This window comes from Myripristis murdjan, chromosome 21 (assembly GCF_902150065.1).
Source record: "Myripristis murdjan chromosome 21, fMyrMur1.1, whole genome shotgun sequence".
In the NCBI taxonomy this organism is placed as follows: Eukaryota; Metazoa; Chordata; class Actinopteri; order Holocentriformes; family Holocentridae; genus Myripristis; species Myripristis murdjan.
Window position 1 is genome coordinate 25,144,021 of NC_044000.1, and position 22,269 is coordinate 25,166,289.

Here is a 22,269-nt window from a genome sequence, read left to right on the forward strand (position 1 = left end):
TGTTATTTCTTGTTGTCATGACGATGTTGATGACATCACAGGGGAAGGCGGAGTATCTGGGCGCGGCGGTGGCAGTGCCGGAGGTCCGTCTGACCTCTGACCTCTACACTCCGCCGGTGCTGCGGTACAGCCCCCTGCACTGCGGCAGCCAATCAGGAGGAGACCTGCTGGCAGCCCTCGAGCTGCTGCAGGTCAGTTCGACCAATCAGAGAGTCCGATGTTAGAATGCTGCTAATTAACATCAAGATTTAATGGCATCGTCATCTGTTCAGTGACTCTTTCCATTCAGCTTGGCATGAAAATATGAATAATATAACACACACCTGATCAATAACACTGATGTTCCTGTGACAATAATAATGTTCTGCTGGCAGATCCCGAGCGGCGGCGAGGACGCTCTGCCTGCACTGGAGAAGCAGGAAGGCAGCGTCGTTCCCATTCCCGCCAACATCCGACCTGTCCTGAGCACCTACAGGCTGGAGGTGTGTGTGTGTGTGTGTGTGTTTTTATTAGTTACTAACAGTACACACAGATACAGCTCAGCTATAACCAACCAACCAACTATTCATTAGAAGGGTGGGGGGTTATAACGTAAGGGGACAATTTAATTTCAAAACACCAAACATGTGTGTATGTGTATATGTGTGTATGTGTATACGTGTATGTGTATATATGTGTGTATGTATGGATGTATATATATGTGCATATGTGTGTATGCATATGTATATGTGCATATGTTGATATGTACATGTGTATGTATGTACAGTGGAGGAAATAATTATTTGATCCCTTGCCGATTTTGTAAGTTTGCCTATTTACAAAGAAATGAACACTATTATAATTTTACTGGTAGGTTTATTCCAACAGTGAGAGATAGAATATCAAAAAGAAAATCCAGAAAATCACATTATATAAAAGATATAAACTGATTTGCATTTCACTGAGTGAAGTAAGTATTTGATCCCCTAGCAACCATTAAGAATTCTGGCTCCCACAGACCTATTAGATACTCAACTAATAATAGATACTAATCTCAACTTGTTACCTGCATAAAAGACACCTGTCTCAACTTGTCACCTGTATATAAGACAGCTGTTCACAGAATCAATCAATCAGACTCCAACCTCTCCATCATGGGCAAGACCAAAGAGCTGTCTAAGGATGTCAGGGACAAGATTATAGACCTGCACAAGGCCGGAAAGTGCTACAAGACCATAAGCAAGAAGCTGGGTGAGAAGGAGACAACTGCTGGTGCAATTATTCGAAAATGGAAGAAACACAAAATGACCATCAGTTGACCTCGGTCTGGGGCTCCACGCAAGATCTCACCTTGTGGGGTATCAATAATCATGAGAAAGGTGAGAAATCAGCCTACAACTGCACGGGAGGAGCTTCTTAATGATCTCAAGGCAGCTGGGACCATGGTCACCAAGATAATCACTGGTAACACACTATGCTGTAATGGATTAAAATCCTGCAGTGCCCGCAAGGTCCCCCTGCTCAAGAAGGCACATGTACAGGCCCATCTGAAGTTTGCCAATGAACACCTGAATGATTCAGAGAATGCTTGGGAGAAGGTGCTGTGGTCAGATGAGACCACAATTGAGCTCTTTAGCATCAACTCAACTTGCCGTGTTTGGAGGAAGAGAAATGCTGATTATGACCCCAAGAACACCATCCCCACCATCAAGCATGGAGATGGAAACATTATGCTTTGGGGGTGTTTCTCTGCCAAGGGGACAGGACGACCTCACCGCATCGACAGGAGGATGGACAGGGCCATGTACCGCAAAATCCTGAGTGACAACCTCTTTCCCTCCGCCAGGACACTGAAAATGGGTTGTGGATGGGTCTTCCAGCACGACAATGACCCAAAACATACGGCCAAGGCAACAAAGGAGTGGCTCCAGAAGAAGCACATTAAGGTCATGGAGTGGCCTCGCCAGTCTTCAGACCTTAATCCCATAGAAAATCTGTGGAGGGAGCTGAAGCTTCAAGTTGCCACATGACAGCCTCAAAACCTTAAGGATTTGGAGATGATCTGCAAAGAGGAGTGGACCAAAATTCTTCCTGATGTGTGTGTATACCTGGTGATCAACTACAAAAAATGTCTGACCTCTTCACTTGCCAACAAGGGTTTTGCCACCAAGTACTACATCATGTTTTGCTAGGGGATCAAATACTTATTTCACTCAATGAAATGCAAATCAGTTTATGTCTTTTATATTAAGTGATTTTTTGGATTTTCTTTTTGATATTCTATCTCTCACTGTTAGAATAAACCTACCGTTAAAATTATAGAGTGTTCATTTCTTTGTCAGTAGGCAAACTTACAAAATCGGCAAGGGATCAAATAATTATTTCCTCCACTGTATATGTATGTAGGTATGTCTATATGTGTATATATATGTGTATATATTCATATATATGAATGTGTGTATATGTGTATTAATAACTGATTATGTATAACTCCAAGATAAGGATGAAAAATATTAGGATTATTATGATTAGATTAATGTGACAGTAAATAATTGATATAATTTCTGGCCATGGTTTATAACAAGTTATTTGGATATAAAGATAAATATGATTGGTAATTAGGATATAATAGCAGAACTAGTCCAAATAATGAATTAAGGTATGCTTCATGTGGAAAAGGAAGCCTAATGATAATAATATGTAATTGACTTACGGACGAGGGGTGGGACTAGATAAGTTTTACTTTTTCCCACTCCCTTCCGGATAGGTAAAATTAAATCATTATGTGTTGTTTTCATTTTTATGCTTATTTATTTTATGACTGTCCATTACTGTGTGATTACTTTTCTTTTCTTTTGTTTGTTTATTTGTTTTACTTACTCGGGATAAAGAACTACTACTACTACTACTACCAATGATATGTCTGTATATCTGTGTGTGTGGTGTGTGTGTGTGTGTGTGTGTGTGTGTGTGTGCGCGCGCTCTCAGGTGTTGTTCTGGGGTCTGAGGGAACTGAAGAAGGTTCAACTCCTCACTGTTGATCGACCACAGGTATACACACACACACACACACACACACACTTAAACAGTTTTCCTTGCATCCTGTTTGGGACAGAAACCACATGGTTCCTCCTGAATCTGAGGTTCCTCTCCGGGACCCTGGGCTGAGACCAGCTTGGACGAGGCCCAACAAAACCATTTTGATCACAACTTAAATTCTCATTACATATTTACAGGGAAGGAGAGGTGCTTTACTCCTGTGTGGTGTTTCCGTCCTGTCTGTCTCTCTGTCTGTCTGTCTCTCTGTCTGTCTCTCTGTCTGTCTCTCTCTCCAGGTGATTATAGAGTGTGCAGGTCAGACTTTGCGTTCCTCTGTCATTCCCAGTTATAAGTCCAATCCAAACTTCTCTTCACTGGTTGATGCCATCGAGCTGGTGAGTCGCTGTCGCCTCCTGATGGAATAAAACACCGGAATATTCTGCTGGCGCATCCTAATGTGATCCTACTGTGTTCTGCTCTCCGTTCTCTGTTCTTCTCTCCGTTCTCTGTCCCGCTCTCCGTTCTCTGCTCTCCGTTCTCTGTCCTGCTCTCCGTTCTCTGTTCTCCGTTTTCTCTGTTCTTCTCTCCGTTCTCTGTCCTGCTCTCCGTTCTCTGTTCTCCGTTTTCTCTGTCCTGCTCTCCGTTCTCTGTCCTGCTCTCCGTTCTCTGTCCTGCTCTCCGTTCTCTGTCCTTCTCTCCGTTCTCTGTCCTGCTCTTCGTTCTCTGTCCTGCTCTTCGTTCTCTGTCCTGCTCTTCGTTCTCTGTCCTGCTCTCCGTTCTCTGTTCTCTGTTCTCTGTCCTGCTCTCCGTTCTCTGTCCTGTTCTCTGTTCTCTGTCCTTCTCTCCGTTCTCTGTCCTGTTCTCTGTTCTCTGTCCTTCTCTCCGTTCTCTGTCCTGCTCTCCGTTCTCTGTTCTCCGTTCTCTGTCCTGCTCTCCGTTCTCTGTCCTGCTCTCCGTTCTCTGTTCTCTGTTCTCTGTTCTTCTCTCCGTTCTCTGTCCTGCTCTCCGTTCTCTGTTCTTCTCTCCGTTCTCTGTCCTGCTCTTCGTTCTCTGTCCTGCTCTTCGTTCTCTGTCCTGCTCTCTGTTCTCTGTCCTGCTCTCTGTTCTCTGTTCTTCTCTCCGTTCTCTGTCCTGCTCTCCGTTCTCTGCTCTCCGTTCTCTGTCCTGCTCTCTGTTCTCTGTTCTTCTCTCCGTTCTCTGTCCTGCTCTCCGTTCTCTGCTCTCCGTTCTCTGTCCTTCTCTCCGTTCTCTGTCCTTCTCTCCGTTCTCTGTCCTGCTCTCCGTTCTCTGTTCTTCTCTCCGTTCTCTGTCCTGCTCTCCGTTCTCTGCTCTCCGTTCTCTGTCCTTCTCTCCGTTCTCTGTCCTTCTCTCCGTTCTCTGTCCTGCTCTCCGTTCTCTGTTCTCCGTTCTCTGTCCTGCTCTCCGTTCTCTGTCCTGCTCTCCGTTCTCTGTTCTCCGTTCTCTGTTCTTCTCTCCGTTCTCTGTCCTGCTCTCCGTTCTCTGTTCTTCTCTCCGTTCTCTGTCCTGCTCTTCGTTCTCTGTCCTGCTCTTCGTTCTCTGTCCTGCTCTCTGTTCTCTGTCCTGCTCTCTGTTCTCTGTTCTTCTCTCCGTTCTCTGTCCTGCTCTCCGTTCTCTGCTCTCCGTTCTCTGTCCTGCTCTCTGTTCTCTGTTCTTCTCTCCGTTCTCTGTCCTGCTCTCCGTTCTCTGCTCTCCGTTCTCTGTCCTTCTCTCCGTTCTCTGTCCTTCTCTCCGTTCTCTGTCCTGCTCTCCGTTCTCTGTCCTGCTCTCCGTTCTCTGTTCTTCTCTCCGTTCTCTGTCCTGCTCTTCGTTCTCTGTCCTGCTCTCCGTTCTCTGTTCTCTGTTCTCTGTCCTTCTCTCCGTTCTCTGTCCTTCTCTCCGTTCTCTGTCCTGCTCTCCGTTCTCTGTCCTGCTCTCCGTTCTCTGTTCTTCTCTCCGTTCTCTGTCCTGCTCTCCGTTCTCTGTTCTTCTCTCCGTTCTCTGTCCTGCTCTCCGTTCTCTGTCCTGCTCTCCATTCTCTGTTCTCTGTCCTTCTCTCCGTTCTCTGTCCTGCTCTCCGTTCTCTGTCCTGCTCTCCGTTGTGTTCTGCAGGAGCTGCCGGAGAACGAGTTGCTCCACCCTCCTCTGAGCGTCAGCGTGGTTGACTGGCGAGCGTTTGGACGCAGCACGCTGGTTGGAAACCACGTCATCAACAACCTGAAGGCCTTCACACACACCCCGCCTCCAGCCGCAGCACACGCTCCCACCTCAGCACACACACACACCGCTGCACACACTCCTGTGCCTGCCGCGGCAGCGGAGCCGCAAAGCATCCTGGGTACAGAGTATTTACAGTTACCATGTGTCTCATGTTAACCGTCAGCCTATCAGATCAATATTTTTAGCATTTTGCTGCTTTAAGGGGAGTGGCAGGGATCAGCTGACAGCAGCTCTCTGATCGCTGATCAATAAAGCCTCTATCGATCGATCCATGGGTCTTTGACTTGTGCAGCTGTACTTTCATCCTGTCCAACAGGATTGTCTCAGGACACAGGAGAGACCAGCTCCACTGTGGCACTGACCAATCAGGACTTCCTGATCACTGTGGAGGAGGAAGCCCCGCCCCCAGCCCCGCCCACTCCACAGCCAAAACCAGAGAAGAAGAAGGTAAGGGGAGAGAAGACAGTACAGCTCAAGCTCTGGTTTTAATGCATCACATTACTCTATAACATCCTGTGTGTGTGTGTGTGTGTGTGTGTGTGTGTGTGTGGCCCAGGACACCAGTAAGAAGATCACTCACCGCTCCAGCAAGCGAAGAAGACGGACCATCGCCGACGAAACAGCTGAGAGCGTCATCGACTGGTGGTCAAAATACTACGCCTCTGTGGAAAAGATCCAGCAGGTGTGTGTGTATGTGAGTGTGTGTGAGTGTGTGTGTGTGTCTGTGTGTGAAATTAACTTAAATAAAAACTGGGTTTGTGTTTTTGTGTTTCTGCTGCAGGCCAAGCAGAGGGACGGACATCCCTTTCCCCAGGTCTTCGATAAAGGTGAGGTAATCCCACCTGGCGGCCATGTTGAAGGTCTTCAGCTCAGTCAACAGCTGATCAATCAGTTTGATCAGTGTTTGGATTAGCTGGTCCTGAGGCTCTACTGTCTGAGAGGAAATGCCCTTTATTTTAAAATGGTTAAATAGTACAGAAATGTTACAATATTTAAAAATCTTATCTTACATTCAAACACCACATACATTTCTAAATCAGCAAGAGAGGTGTTGTTGTTTTCGGCGGCTGGTTGCTGATTCGCTCAGGGTGAAGGTCTGTCTCGCAGGACACCCGCCTCCTTTTAATGCGTCAGATTCATTTTTCTTTCAGGGCCAATTTCATCGGCTAAATCTTAACTATTTTTGGGGGATCATATATTTTTAACATTTTTACATGTAATAATAATAAATTTACATTTTGAAATATATAGTTTTGAATAGTTTTTAATTCTATATAGTTCTAAAATGTCTTCTTACTTTTATTCTTATTTTTGTACTGTAAAAAGTTCTTTTTCAAATTTTTGAATAAAAAAAAATAAAATGTTTTATAGATGAAGGACTGTGCTGGAAAACTGTAGATCAAAATAAAAGATGTACTGGATATCTGCACATAAAAATATATAAACTACTTTTTCTTCTTCTTTGACAAAACGGAGGTGCACGCCCACGGTCCATAAAAACTGACCTGTGCTCCACTTTTGGACCGCTTTAGATTTCCACATGTGAAGCTTGCATGACAGGCGGCTTCTGATAAGCGGTGAAATCCATGATAACTCACATTCCAGCAGCTGCGCTCTAAATGGGTCAGTGTCAAAGGCTCACTCCACTGCTGCTCGATGCTGAATGTTTAGACGCAATTAAAAAAATGTGGAAGCAAATGTTTTCTTGCTGTGCGGGACGTGGGTGGCCATGTTGTCACGGCATCACATCTTCCACAGTCAGGAGCTCCACTCGAAGATATAACTTTAAAAGAGTTTCCAGCTATGGTCTGCAGAGAGCTGCTCTCACTGCATTTTATGAGATCATGTCAGTTTGTTATGTTTACAAATAAAAAGATACACAGAAAGGTGAAGTGGGTGTAAGTGTGTGACCCACACACACTGTTGTGTGTTGCAGCTTCTCCGTTCCAAAGCTTGCTCAGCGAGGGCGTAGACTCCCTGGGTAAGGACACAAAAGGGGCCTGGAATTTAGTTTTCAGCCTTTGATTTTGTTTTTATTTCCTGGGTGGAATTATAAAGCTTGGACCAGGAGGGACTTGGGGACTGTGGGGGTCTTGCTGGTTTTAGTGGTGCAACCACAGAACTGGAAGGGACTAGAACGGTCATTTCCATTCACTTCTTCAGTTTTTACCTGCTGTTGCCAAGGTGACTTTGGGCTGTAAATTAACTTGCAGGAAGTCGCTGCCTCACAGAGGTGAGAGGCTTCACAGTAAAAGCCACAGCAGCGGAGAGATGCCTGTAATGTCACCACCAGGTGGCGTCCTTTACAAGCTGCTATTGTGTTTTATAAGCAGGTCAGATCAAAGGCCTGAGCGTCCTGTCCTGTCAGGTGTTCGGTCAGGTGTCCTGTCAGGTGTTCGGTCAGATGTCCTGTCAGGTGTCCTGTCAGGTGTCCACTCAGGTGTCCAGTCAGGTGTCCTGTCAGGTGTCCGGTCAGGTGTCCTGTCAGGTGTTCGGTCAGGTGTCCACTCAGGTGTCCGCTCAGGTGTCCTGTCAGGTGTCCGCTCAGGTGTCCTGTCAGGTGTCCTGTCAGGTGTCCTGTCAGGTGTCCTGTCAGGTGTCCTGCCAGGTGTCTTGTCAGATGTCTTGTCAGATGTCCTGTCAAGTGTCCTGTCAGGTGTCCTGTCAGGTGTCCGGTTAGGTGTCCTGTCAAGTGTCCTGTCAGGTGTCCTGTCAGGTGTCCTGTCAGGTGTCCTGTCAGGTGTCCTGTCAGGTGTCCTGCCAGGTGTCTTGTCAGATGTCTTGTCAGATGTCCTGTCAAGTGTCCTGTCAGGTGTCCTGTCAGGTGTCCGGTCAGGTGTCTCAGGTGTTTGCTGCTCTGGAGATGTTGAAGCAGTTCAGTCTGGTGACGTTTTGTTCAGATAAACACATTCACAGCCTTACAGATACAACATGACTGGACAGTTTGAACACAAGTCTTACTGACTCATATCATCGCCATAGCAACCACCCGGCCAATGTCCATGGTGATCAGTGTGGCGACCGTTCTACTCTGTTCCGGTTCTGTGGGTCCCTCCAGGCAGCTGGTCTGGGTTCTGTGGTTCTGTAGATTCTCTCTGTCTGGTGAGCAAAGGTCTGAGGTTTGATTCTGTCCTCTCATTTCAGTGTAAATGTTTCAAAACATAACAGGAATTTATACCACAGCAGCAACTGATGGTACTCTCTCAATGATGGTAGGGGATTTAAGGTGTTTTTATTTATTTATTCTAAAGGTCTTTAAATTATTGGCTGAACAGATGAGAAACCTTTTTTATTTTTATTCTGACATTATTTGACAGTTTTAACTTGTGGAAATTGAAGTCATAATAAACTCATATTTCATATTTTCTATAAATGAAACTATTTGTGCCGTGGTTCTCTGTGTTTATGGACTTTGTGTTTTTGTTTTCTGTTTTCACTCTGGATTTTAGTTTAATGTTTTTCCTGGCTCTGATTTCTCTGCTCTTTGTTGTGTCTCTTCTTATTGGTTCATTGTGTGTGTGTGTGTGTGTGTGTGTGTGTGTGTGTGTGCCTTTTTCACACTGGAAATTGGAAAATTTAATGATCACAAGTGAAAACCAATGTGTCCAAAAAGCCGTGTGGGTTTTTCTTATGGAGATTTTATTGGATATTGAATGATGAGATTTTATTTTTCCTTTCTAATTTTTATCACCCAAAATGGAAGCTTTGCATTTTTGGAGACAGGTGTGTTTAACCTGACCTCCATCTCACATGTTGAGTGCTGCTGAACATGGAGCTGCTGACCTTGATGTTGTTTACCTTCTGTGTTAATGAACATTACAGACCTGCTGCTCTCCACACTCCTCAGACAGAAGAACCTCTCTCTGTATAAGATTCAAGATTCAAGATTTTTATTTGTCACATGCATGGTGTTCAGCTCCCAGCTCAGCTTCAAGATCGAAGATATGAAATCGACATATGACCCATAATTTAATCAACAGGAAGATTTTTTCTGACAGACATGCTACATCTTTTTAAAGCATGATGTCTTTTCAGTTTATATGTTAATTATTCATATTTTCCTCAAAATCAGTGATAGAACACAAAGCAAAAATATTATAAATCATTTGATCAAAAAGAGTTTTCTCATTCATAAAAACACAGTAGCCTGGACGCAGCCCTGCAGTGTGATGTGTGTCATGGACTTCCTGTGTCTTATTTTGTTAACAGTCAGCAGCCAATCAGACGGAGACAGGAAGAAGAAGCAGAAAGGGAAGGCGAGCGTGGGGCTGAGCGTGGGGCTGAGCGTGGGGCCGAGCCTGGCGCTGCCGGCTAAACTGGCCACACTCCAGGTACTCAACACACACCTGATGTGTGATGTGTTCTCACAGCCACAAGGTGGCGCTGACATTCTCCTCCCTGCAGCTTTACAACAGGGAGCTGGAGGAGGAGTTTGGCCCATTTGATGATTGGGTGAACACCTTCGAGCTGTACAGAGGGAAGGCCAATGAGGAGGACGGCAATAACGAGGAGAGGTTTGTCGGCAAGTTCAAGGTGAGACAGACACACTTTCAGCACCGGAGATATGAGCTGATTTACAGATGACACCCAGCTTTACGCTGGGGTTGTCAAAGTGGGCTTCAGTTCCCCGGGGGTCCCTGAGGGTCTTCCAGTCCAACAAGGAAAAGTTTAAATGCAAAAATGATTGATAATGGATATTTAAAGATCAGATCAGTGATGCTGGATCAGATTTCTTGTGTTAAAATATTTGTCAAAGGTAGCAGAGACAACCCTGGAGGACTCTCAAGGGTCCCAGGGACCCCCAGGGGCCCCTGGATGCCTGAGCTTGTAGACACAAAATGTTCAGGGTGACCGATGGAAAACCAAAATGTGTTACTGATCCATCATCTTTGTCCTTCTGTAGGGGCGATTCTGCCTGTACAAGCTGAGTGAGGATGAGGAGGAGGACGAGGAGGAAGGCCTGGACTCTGGGATCTTCAGGGTCAACAGAGGAATCCCACCAAACATCCCCATCAAAGTCCTGATCCGGGTTTACATTGTCTCTGTGAGTCTGTGCTCTTCAATCCCGTTCTATTCTGCACTATTATATTGTATCCTCTTCTAATGTATTGTGTTATATGTTGTATGTATCTATTGTTTTCTTCTCCATTCTATTGTGTTCTGTTCTCCCCCCAGGCGTCGAACCTGCACCCTGCTGACTCTGACGGGAAGTCTGACCCCTACATCGTCCTGCGGCTCGGCAAGAAAGAAATCAAAGACAGAGACAACTACATCCCCAAACAGCTGAACCCCGTGTTCGGAAGGTAGACCCAACCCGCCGACCCTAATCCAGATTAACTGTCAAATTAACTGTCAAATATTAAAATATTAAAGCCGCTCTTGTCCAGATTAACACTGTAAAATATTAAAATTGCTGGGTGGATCACTTGTTCCATGCTGTGAAAAACATAGATGCCTGGCCACATCTTCCTCAGGTACCATAAAAAAACAGGTGAATAAAAACTTGTTTTAAATTAGTCTTTACAATAAATCTTTCAAAATGTTTATAATGAAGCCTCACATCTTCCATCGGCTCCTCAGTTCAGCTGCACCTGGTGTCATGTGAGCTTTGCCCTCTTACATGGCCTCAAACACAACCTTAGGAACTGAAATTATGCAAAATTGTTGGTGATAATCATTCATGAAATCAATCACAGTATCATAATATACTGAATAAAAAGATAAAGCTTGGTTTAGTTTTGCTGTGATAATGTTTATGTAATTATACAGGAGGGCTAGAGTCCACAGGCTTTATAAATCAAGCCACCAGGCATGTGTGCCATGGCCAGGTGCTCGTTTGCTTGGGAGTATATTCAGACCGTAAAGAGGAACTGATGCTGCACAGAGACAGAACCTGATTGGCTGCAGATTCTTCCTGTTCAGCATGTGACAGCAAAGTTGATCTGTGTGGCTCAACATGCGTGTGAAGCTTTCTGAACAAAACTCAACCATCAGAAGGACAGAAACTAGAAAAGCAGTTTCATGACAACTGGAAGTCGCTCTGCCACACACCGCCACGAAGACTGACCAACCAGACGCCACACAGCCATGAAGACTGCCCAACCAGATGTCACACACCGCCGCGAAGACTGACCAACCAGACGCCACACACCGCCGCGAAGACTGACCAACCAGACGCCACACACCGCCATGAAGACTGACCAATCAGATGCCACACCGCCATGAAGACTGACCAACCAGACGCCACACAGCCATGAAGACTGACCAATCAGACGCCACACACCGCCACGAAGACTGACCAACCAGACGCCACACAGCCATGAAGACTGACCACTCAGACGCCACACAGCCATGAAGAGCTTTCTACTAACCAATCACGAGGCGCTCCTGTTCTGCTCCGGCATCAGCTTCCATGACTTGATGAGGAGAAGAGCAAGTAACAAGGAATGATGGGAAATTAAGTTCCCCTCTTTGACGACACAGAAACAAAGACAAAAGAAAAACAAATATCTTACAATATCAATTCAGTTCCATTTCATTTGTGCAGTGTCAAATCATAACAAAAGTTCTCTCAAGTAACTGGTTTACTTCAGACGTTACATCAGTGGGTTCATACTCTCTATGGTCTGTGCGGTCAGAGAACCAGGAAGCTCAAACACTAGAGAAGCTTAAATGCTCAGAAATACAGACATGTTTGTTTTTCTGCAGGTCTTTTGAGTTCCAGGCATCATTTCCTCAGGAGGCACTGCTGTCGGTGTTGATCTATGACCATGACACGGTGGGAGGAGACGACTTGATCGGAGAAACTCGCATCGACCTGGAGAACAGGTTCTACAGTCGACACAGAGCCACATGTGGACTCCCCTCCGAGTACAGCCTGTACGTCATGGTGGTCTCTGCTGGTCTCTGGTGGTCTCTGGGTGGTCTCAGGGTGGTCTCTTGTGGTCTCTGGGTGGTCTCTGGTGGTCTCTGGGTGGTCTCTAGTGGTCTCTGGGTGGTCTCTGGTAGTCTCTGGGTGGTCTCTAGTGGTCTGTGGGTGGTCTCTGGTGGTCTCTGTGTGGTCTCTGGTGGTCTCTGTGTGGTCTCTGGTGGTCTCTGGGTGGTCTCTGGGTGGTCTCTAGTGGTCTCTGGTAGTATGTGGGTGGTCTCTAGTGGTCTCTGGTGGTCTCTGGTGGTCTCTGGGTGGTCTCTGGTGGTCTCTGGGGGTCTCTGGATGGTCTCTGGGTGGTCTCTGGTGGTCTCTGGATGGTCTCTAGTGGTCTCTGGTGGTGTCTGGGTGGTCTCCGGTGGTCTCTGGGTGGTCTCTGGGTGGTCTCTGGGTGGTCTCTAGTGGTCTGTGGGTAGTCTCTGGGTGGTAACTTTATTTAAACAATGAGCTTGTGTCCTTAAGGCGGGTCAGTCACTTCCTGTCTTTCTGTCAAACTACATTAAACACATATCCATTGAAAAGGGAAATGAAAACTGGAACCATATTATCAAAAATGTGGCCCCGCCCACTCACTTTTGTTCCACTGTCTTTCAGTGGGAGAGGCGGAGTCTGACTGGTTTTCATAATGTACCTCATGTCAGCCAAAATTATGATACTTATTACTGACAAATTCTGGATACTGGCACTGATAATCGGATTGATAATTGACCAGATTGGAGGAAGAGAGCAAGAACTGCCCTGCTGAGAAGAAACAAACAACACAACCTGAACTTCATGGGTTCTACAGAGTCCTGGGTTCTAGTCCAGGTTCCTCCTGACAATGAAAAAGGTCCAAGATGGACTCAAGAAGCCTTGTCTCCTCACAGTCCCATGTTTCTGTGTGTGTGTGTGTGTGTGTGTGTGTGTCAGTGATGGCTATAATGCCTGGAGGGACAGTCTGAAGCCATCGGAGCTGCTGTCCAAGCTGTGCAGAGACAATCAGCTGGACGGGCCGCACTTCAGGCCGGGACGCATCACTGTGGCTGACCGAGTCTTCACCGGCAAGACGCTGTTCATGGATGAAGGTACAAACGCCTCCGAGCTCCACCTGCCACCCTTGCACACCTCACACCTTGACACACCTGCAATCCGGTCTAGTTCAGGGCAGTTCATCAATCTTTTGTTGATGTCTTGAGGCTGGATGGTGTCTGTTTGGATATTGTAAGGTGAAGTGGCTGAAGTTTGATCTTTCCCTGGTTTTAAAAGAGGCATCACGGTAAAGAAGACTGTTGTTTATGTTCCATCATGCTGAGTGATCATATCATACTGATGATCTGTGATCTTAACTATGATGTGATGACCAGTGACATCATCACAGTGTGAACAGTGTCCTGACATGGCCCCGCCCTTGTTTATATTTTTTCATTTGTTTTGTGTCAGCTTGTCCTCGTGATGATGATGACGTTGGTGTTGATGATTGAGGTATGTATGTGTGTGTGTGTGTGTGTGTGTGTGTGTGTGTCAGACCAGCCCGTGGAGTCCTATGAGCACCTGTCCCTGAAGATCCTGCACCGGTGGGCAGAGTTTCCAGTGGTGGGCTGCCGGCTGGTGCCTGAACACATTGAGACCCGGACACTGTTCCACAAGGCCCGGCCTGGCATGGACCAGGTACCACTAATCAATAACGTTATTGATGTCAGTGGGAGAGCAACACTAATGGAAGTAATTCAGGTGGTTCCTGGTTCCTGTCTGGGTGTGATTTAAACAAAGTTTGCAGATGAGCTTCTCTGTGTGAATCAGAATCAGACCCACGACTGGCATCATCAAAAATCAATCAGTCATGTAGGGTCTTAAATTAGTAACAGCCCTACACACACACACAAAAAAGGAGGTGGGGCAACAATACTGCCAGCCAATCAGCAGCCAGAGGTTCATTAAAAGTGAATGAACATTAGATTCTAAATAGAAAATAAGTTCCTGGAATTATGTCTTCACAATTTTCTGTTATTTAAAGGAACAGTTCAGTTCTGCTTACCTGGATGCCAGGTAACACACAGGAGGTGGAAGTGTGGCAGAGGAAGTGTGAGCATGTATCCCATGTGTGCAAAAGTTTAAGAAAACACTCAAAATGGAATGAAAATGATTGAAATGTGCTTTGTGTGGACAAAGTCATCGAAGCTCATGACAGAATAAATGAACTACATTTTTCAGAGAGAAAGCCCAGCAGGAGGGTTCAAAGATCTAACAGAAGACTCTATAAACACACACACACACACACACACTACTCACAAAAAGTTAGGGATATTCGGCTTTCGGGTGAAATTTCAGGATGAACCTAAAATGCATTATGACCTTTACAGGTGAACTTAATGTGACCTTCTGTAAACTTTTGAATGCACATGTCCAACTGTTCAATGTTTCAGTACTTTTTGCACAAGTTGCTGTTCTCTAACAAGGAGTTTAACAGCAAAATTCACATCAGGTGTTTGATGCTCCAGCTCCTCGAGGTCGTATCATTAGGGAACGGCTGCTGGAGACTGGGCTACCTCAAATGGAGTGGCCTGCACTTTCTCAGACCTGAATCCCATAGAAAACCTATGGGATCAGCTGAGTCGCCGTGTAGAGGCTCGGAGCTCTGTACCCCAGAACCTCAATGTCCTGAGGGCCGCCCTTCAAGAAGAGTGGGATGCCATGCCTCAGCAGACAATAAGTCGACTTGTGAACAGCATGAGACGTCGTTGTCAAGCTGTAATTGATGCTCAAGGGCACATGACAAGTTATTGACACTGACATTTTTTGTTGTGGTATATCCACCACTGTTGTTGGCTTTTGTTTCAAGAAACTGTTTGAGATGAGGAAATCACCAGTGCATGCTTCTACTTAAATGCCCCACTTTCATGATATAATATCACTGTAGCGTGAACTTTTTATATTTTCCATAAATTTCACCCAAAAGCCAAATATCCCTAACTTTTTGTGAGTAGTGTGTGTATATATATATAGCGCCCCCACCAGGCCACACACAGACAAAAAAAACCCCAACAACATACATTTACACCCAGAGAGACTTGGACCTTCGCAGTCCTTCAGCGCTCACTGATGTTATTTATGCTCATCCTCTGTGTGTGTGTGTGTGTGTGTGTGTGTGTGCAGGGTCAGGTCCAGATGTGGGTTGATATGTTTCCTATGGATTTGCCTCATCCAGGACCTTCAGTGGACATTTCACCACGTAAACCTAAAGGGTAAGTGCTCCCCTCCGTCCCGTCACCTCCGTCTGTTCTGCACCAGGGACACAGAACACAGCACTAGGAACTATTGTATTATCTATTGTGTGTGTGTGTGTGTGTGTGTGCAGGTACGAGCTACGGATCATCATCTGGAACACAGAGGACGTGATTCTGGAGGACAGCAACTTCCTGACTGGTCAGCAGTCCAGTGACATCTATGTTAAAGGGTGAGGACGTGTGTGTGTGTGTGTGTATATGTGTCACTTCTCATCATGATCATATCAGCTCCCTGTGACCTCTGACCTTTCACGTCCTCACTGCTGCTTGCTGTTATTAGGGATTCCACAAGAATTCTGGGCAAGATGTGCCCATTAGTGCTTTGATCAGTAATAAAATTTACAGGCCGACTCCTCATTTGCTGAAACAGTCTTGAGTGCAGATATTACCCAGAACTCTGGTGGGATCCATAATAATTAATGGCTGTTTGTGTTGCTGAGTGGATTATTAAAGAACATTCCAGCAATTCTTAATGTTAGTCCCGTTCACACTTTATCACTTTAACAAACCATTTATCAAACCCTGCATGGAAATAAAGATTTCACAACACAGAACCAAAATGTGAGTTTGTGGTTGAAGCAGCCGCCTCATAATGTTCTGCTTCTGCGGCAAACAAAGTCCTCAACATTCAGAAACCACACAGCTGATAATTGGCTGTGGAAAGCAAAATGTTTCCCCGGGGACTATTTTCCCTGGCGGAGGAGGAGGAGGAGGGAGCATTTCAGTTTGAAAAAGTCCTGAAAACACAACAGTGCTGCTGCTTTTAGGAAAACTCATGTGGAGGACTTTATTCTGCTGATGGAAAACTGGAGTGAAGAAAGTGTGAAGGCTCTGAAAGTTCATGTTCATATCGTAGTGGAATGAATGGAAACCAGCGGCTGGAAGAAAGGGAGGAGGAGTGATGTGGCAGCTCTAAAATCCCACTACTCGCTCTGGGAGGAGATCAGAGGAACGTTCTGGAGAGAAAACTCTCAACATGCAGAAGGTCTGGGATGGAAATTTAAGTTCTTCAATGGCTGACACTTAAATTATCACTTTTTTTCTTCCTTTTGTTTGTTTGTCTCTTCAGATGGCTGAAGGGTCTGGAGGACGACAGACAGGAAACAGATGTTCACTACAATTCTCTGACCGGAGAGGGAAACTTCAACTGGCGCTTCGTCTTTCCCTTCAGCTACCTTCCTGCTGAGAAGGTGAGACAAGCAGGCAAACAAACAGAGAGACAGACACCAACCTGTTGGTGCTTTAGCCTCAGGTATCTGTAGTTTCACTTTAACTACAATTACAGTTCACATTTGGCAGATGGGTTTATCCAACGACTTTTATTGTCATTGCACGAAGTACAACAAAATTCACTGTGCCATGCCTGAATATAAAGCAAACAAATACACAACACATGCATGTACACAATCGCTTGAGTCACAGTAAAAAAAAAACAAAACAAAAAAAACACAAAAACATAAAAAAGAGCATGTGAGCATTTTATCCACCACAAGCAAAGATCTACTCAGGAGAGAAGAACCACATGAAGAGCCATGAAGCTCTGGTTCTGATCCAGAGGACAGAGGAGCTGTGAGGCCGAGCAGCGTACACCTGGAGGAGGGGGTCCAGGTAGGCAGGAGCAGGTGTGGCTGCTGCTCTGCAGCGGAGAGTCCAGGCCTTGAGTTTGATGCGAGCAGCAGCTGGGAGCCGGTGGAGGGATATGAGCTGTTTTGGGCTGGTTGAAGACCACATGCAGCGCCACCTTCTAGATCATCTGCAGAGGCTTTTTTTTTTTTTTTTTTTTTTTTTTTTTTGCATTTCTGCTTTATTTGACAGTCACAGTAGAGAGAGACAGCAAAGGCAGGGGAGAGAGAGACAGGAAAGGCAGGGGAGAGAGAGGGGATGACGTGCAGGACCTGAGGTCGGATTCGATCCCTGGTCGCTGCAATCAGGACTAAGCCCTGGTACATGGTGCGCGCTCTTAACCGGGGCGCCCCTCGTCTGCAGAGGCTTGAGCGCCGCCGGGAGCCCTGCCAGGATGGAGCTGCAGGAACCACAAGCACCTGGACCAGGAGGCGAGCTGCAGGTTCACACAGGTGTGGTCTGATTCTCCTGATGTTGTTCAGGACAAATCAGCATGAGCGCCACAGATGTCACATGCTCCTTACAGATCATCGCACCCGAGGCTCTGTTGGATTTTGTGGGAATGATTTATGTTTGGACACTTGCTCCTCAGTGACACTGGTAAATGAGAGGAGTGAGGGCACATTAGCTAGTGGCGGCACGCTGCGGCTTTGAAAAACAAATTACTGATGGCAGAAACCTTATCAGTAAAGAAGGAACTGACTTGTAAATCTGTGCAGTTTAAACATTTAATACGACGTCTGCTTTGTGCAGAGCAGAAAGTCACACAAATACTCAAACAAACAAATACAAAAATACATGACTCCCTGGAGGGGAAACCGTGTTGTTAGCTGGTGGCTAACAGCTTCTGCAGTACCAGCAGCATGACAAATAAACTGCAAAAATACATCAAACAAAAAATCACCTCCCAGATATCAGTTGACATTCATTTGAATCCCCACAGGGGCTATCAAAGAAAGAGAGACCCATAGGTTTTTAGAATCCTGAACCTCGATTCATCGCCCGGGCTCTTGAGCCTTGATCAATCACCCTGAACTTCAATCAATCACTCTGAACCTCAATCAATTGCCTGTACCCCTGAGTCTCGATTGATTGGTCACACAGACCCCTGAGCCTTGACTGATCTCTGGTCCGTCCAAGCTGTTTAGAGAACTTGGTCGTCGCTCTGATGTTTGACAGTTAGAACAGGTGTGGTGTTCCTCTTCCTGGTTCCAGTCTTAAGTCTCAGAGTTCTGCACCAAGCAGGGAGAAATTCCCAGATGTTGATCCAGCAGAGGAAATGAAGGCATTCCTAATGATCTTCGGCTCATTAAAGGACAGGATTTCAGTTTGGCAGTAAGAAGCAATCACACTACAGAGTTTATTTGTCAATTTTTAAGACACCAAGACTTCTGTCATGAGAGGTCAGCTCCACCCCTCAAACGACCTCTTCAGGCTTACTGCTGTTAAACTGAAGGCAGTTTCTCAGCAGGTTCCAGTGGAGACAGCAGAAGGTCACTGGAGACTGAAACCTGACTGATGCTGTTGTTTCTGACAGACTGAAGCTGTGTGGACAATCTTCTGCATAACTTTGGATAAAAATGACAACTTGGAAATGATTTAGTTCAGTTGTGTGGAGGTTTGGCTTTTTAATAAGACATTGTTGTACCACATTTAAAGCAACAGGAGACACTGACGTTTAAGAGAAGAGGAACTGTCTCTCTCTCTCTCTCCCTCTCTCTCTCTCTGTCTGTCTGTCTGTCTGTCTCTCTGTCTCTCTCTGTCCCTCCCTCTGTCTCTCTCTCTCTCCCTCTCTCTCTCTCTGTCTGTCTGTCTGTCTGTCTCTCTGTCTCTCAGGTGGTCGTAGTCAGGAAGAGAGAGAATATTTTCTCTCTGGATAAAACAGAGCAGAAACTTCCCGCCGTCCTCATTCTGCAGGTCTGGGACTTTGAGACGCTTTCCTCTGACGACTTCCTAGGTGCGTGCATGTGCGGGTGTGTGTGCGTGTGTGTGTGTGTGGTAGCTATAGCGATGCCAGCTGTTATGTGAGGATAGTTCAGGTTGAGAATGAATGTGAGTCAATACAGTGTCACACAAAGAGTAAAACACGCGTGTGCGTGTGCAGGGACGCTGGAGTTGGACCTGCATGGTTTCCCTCGTGGGGCGAAGTCGGCCAAGTCATGCAAAGCCGAGCTGCTGAGCGATGGGACGGAGAGGATCTCCATCTTCCAGCAGAAGAGAACGAGAGGCTGGTGGCCCTTCAGCAAGACGGGAGAGCTGACGGTACACACACACACACACACGGACACACACACACACACACACACACACACACACACACACACATGCAGGCACGCACACACGCACACGGGAGGGCTAACACTAACACTAATACTAACACTAACACTAACACTAATACTAACACTAACACTAACACTAACACTAACACTAATACTAACACTAATACTAACACTAACACTAATACTAACACTAATGCTAACACTAACAGTAATACTAACACTAACACTAATACTAACACTAATACTAACACTAACACTAACACTAATACTAACACTAATACTAACACTAACACTAACACTAATACTAATACTAACACTAATACTAACACTAACACTAATACTAACACTAATACTAATACTAACACTAATACTAACACTAATACTAATACTAACACTAATACTAATACTTTCACTAACACTAATACTAATACTAACACTAACACTAATACTAATACCAATACTAATACTAACACTAACACTAATAATATACTAACAATAATAAACCTTTAATGTAAAGCACTTTGAGCTTCACCGTCTGTGCCGCTCTGCTATATAAATAAAGTGAAAAAACAAGACAGTAAAATAAAAACAGACAGCAGAGTCAGCAAAAAACAAATGTCAATAAGATATATAACAGATGGAGATAAAACAAATTACTGTACACCTGATCACCTTTTACCCCTAACCACCTGTACACCTGTGCACTTGATCACCTGTACACCTGATCACCTGTGCACCTGATCACCTGTGCACCTGATCACCCGTGCACCCGATCACCTGTGCACCTGTACACCTGATCACCTGTACACCTGATCACCTGTGCACCTGATCACCTGTGCACCCGATCACCTGTGCACCTGTACACCCGATCACCTGTACAGCTGATCACCTGTGCACCTGATCTCTCAGGTGGTAATGCAGGTGGAACCAGGCCTCAGTACGGCGTGTTGTCTTGTGTTTAGGGCTGAACATTTAAAACGATCATGTTGCCAGTAATTTTACAGATGCGAGGTAGTGTTGATTCAGTTTTAATAGGAATGATAACTGCTCTCTGATTTTGATTTTCAGTTAAAAGGTGTTGGAATGATGATGTAATATATGTAATAATATGATGACGTAATGTTTGCTGGATTTGTTCCAAACACATTTTCCAAAAACTGGTCACAGTGAATCTGAGGCACTTTGATTATAAGTTCAAAAATTATTTTTCATAATTTTATCAAATCGTGGCCAAAGTCTTCTTCGTGTTTTCTTAATTTGCAGGCGAGGGCATAAAACCTTATCTACAACGTTTGTCACACACTTGACTTCATTAAAAGTTGGATTTGCACTTGGCCATGTTACGGTGATGTTATAGTGCACACCTGTGAAGATCTGATTGACAGGTGTATCGTGTGCTCTGAACCCTGCAGGGTAAAGTGGAGGCGGAGTTTCACCTGGTGACAGGTGAAGAGGCGGAGAAAAATCCGGTTGGACGAGCTCGCAAGGAGCCGGAGCCACTGCCCAAGCCCAAGTAAGAGACTGAGTACTGATATTGTAATAATCATTATTATTGTTGTTGTTGTTGTTATAAAGTCATGACAGTAAAATGACAACCTGAACCCAAACCTGCCAAATAAAAATGATCAGATGTTTTTATGCGATCAACGGGCTTTTAAGTTTATAGCTTCACGCAGTGTGTGTGTGTGTGTGTGTCCTACCAGCCGGCCCGACACGTCCTTCTCCTGGTTTGTCAACCCGTTCAAATGTTTCTTCCACCTGATTTGGCGAAGCTACAAGAAGTACATCATCATCGCTGTGCTGCTGCTGCTCACCGCGCTCTTCCTCGCCCTGCTGCTGTACACACTGCCGGGGGCGCTGTCCAACAAGATCGTCAGCGGATAACACACACACACACACACAGGCCCTCCCAGTGCATGGTGGGAAGGCTCCAGCACTCTGATTGGGAAGAAGCAAGTATGGAATTTTTATTGTTTAATCTCACATGGAAATCATCTTAATTAAAGAAAACATGTTTAGGAACAAACAGTTGGACTTTAATGTGACATCATAGAACTGCTGTTTTCAAAATAAATTTTCCTGGATGTGTCATGTGTTTTTATTTTATTAAATGTTCTGCAGCATGAACAGAGCCGGCCCAAGCCTTCATGGGGCCCTAAGCAGAATTTGACTTTACTATTTACTATTAACTATTGTCAATGTCACACACCGAGCAGACATACACACCTGTTAGCAGTTTTACTAGCTGCACCTGTGTTGCTTACATCATACCAGTTAATCTGGCTGATTTTTCCTCTTTCTGGCTTCATGGACATCACTGACACGCAAATCCAGCAAGACAAAACTGATACTGACAGGTATAATTTGATCAAAATATGCAAAAGTATTTCAGATATAAAATATCTAAATACAGGCAGGTTAAGCTGTGATTACATGATCTATATCAGTGTGGGTCTCCTGAGGTCATGTGCCTCCACTGCAGCCACAGCAGGTGCGTGTGTGTGTGTGTGGCCTGCAGCTCCGGGACGTCCCCCTGCCCCATCCACACCTGGGACAGGACAAGAGGCCAAGTCAGTGAGTTCATAGCCACAGCTGGACAGAGCAGGACATTTAGTGTAGCAACGTGAGGCTGGAGCTAGAACCTGGAATCTCAGGTTTCTGGAACAATCCTGTCTGATGTATGTTTCAACTAACACTGGCGGCATCATAACAAGTTTTTATCTTATCTAAAAATACACACAGACATTATTTTTTTTCTGTGCGACAGTCAAAGTTTGCAGAAGCTTCACACACAGCTCAGAACAGTAACGTTAGCATGCTTAGCTAAGCTGACTGCTGATTGGAACATTTCATTGGCATTAGAGGAACTGCACTAAACTGGTTTAAGTCCTGCCTATCAAATCACTTTCAATTTGTACATGTAGATGACGACTCCTCTACA

The 22,269-nt window shown here is 45.4% G+C and overlaps 1 protein-coding gene across 1 annotated transcript in view; it reads left to right on the forward strand.

Moving 5' to 3' along the window:
- Positions 1-21,400, forward strand: part of fer1l6 (fer-1 like family member 6) — a 39,622-nt gene extending 18,222 nt beyond the window's left edge. Inside the window, exons 24-46 of the mRNA XM_030080535.1 lie at positions 42-191; positions 375-482; positions 2,968-3,030; positions 3,315-3,413; positions 5,128-5,353; positions 5,552-5,682; positions 5,792-5,917; positions 6,017-6,062; positions 7,172-7,216; positions 9,445-9,566; positions 9,640-9,768; positions 10,139-10,279; positions 10,411-10,538; positions 11,944-12,114; positions 13,073-13,227; positions 13,668-13,810; positions 15,296-15,384; positions 15,498-15,596; positions 16,496-16,616; positions 18,886-19,006; positions 19,154-19,311; positions 20,741-20,841; positions 21,032-21,400. Coding sequence (XP_029936395.1) covers positions 42-191; positions 375-482; positions 2,968-3,030; positions 3,315-3,413; positions 5,128-5,353; positions 5,552-5,682; positions 5,792-5,917; positions 6,017-6,062; positions 7,172-7,216; positions 9,445-9,566; positions 9,640-9,768; positions 10,139-10,279; positions 10,411-10,538; positions 11,944-12,114; positions 13,073-13,227; positions 13,668-13,810; positions 15,296-15,384; positions 15,498-15,596; positions 16,496-16,616; positions 18,886-19,006; positions 19,154-19,311; positions 20,741-20,841; positions 21,032-21,212 — 2,853 coding nt within the window. The 3' untranslated portion in view covers positions 21,213-21,400. The remainder of the gene's footprint in view (positions 1-41; positions 192-374; positions 483-2,967; positions 3,031-3,314; positions 3,414-5,127; positions 5,354-5,551; positions 5,683-5,791; positions 5,918-6,016; positions 6,063-7,171; positions 7,217-9,444; positions 9,567-9,639; positions 9,769-10,138; positions 10,280-10,410; positions 10,539-11,943; positions 12,115-13,072; positions 13,228-13,667; positions 13,811-15,295; positions 15,385-15,497; positions 15,597-16,495; positions 16,617-18,885; positions 19,007-19,153; positions 19,312-20,740; positions 20,842-21,031) is intronic.
- The last annotated feature ends 869 nt before the right edge of the window (positions 21,401-22,269 follow it).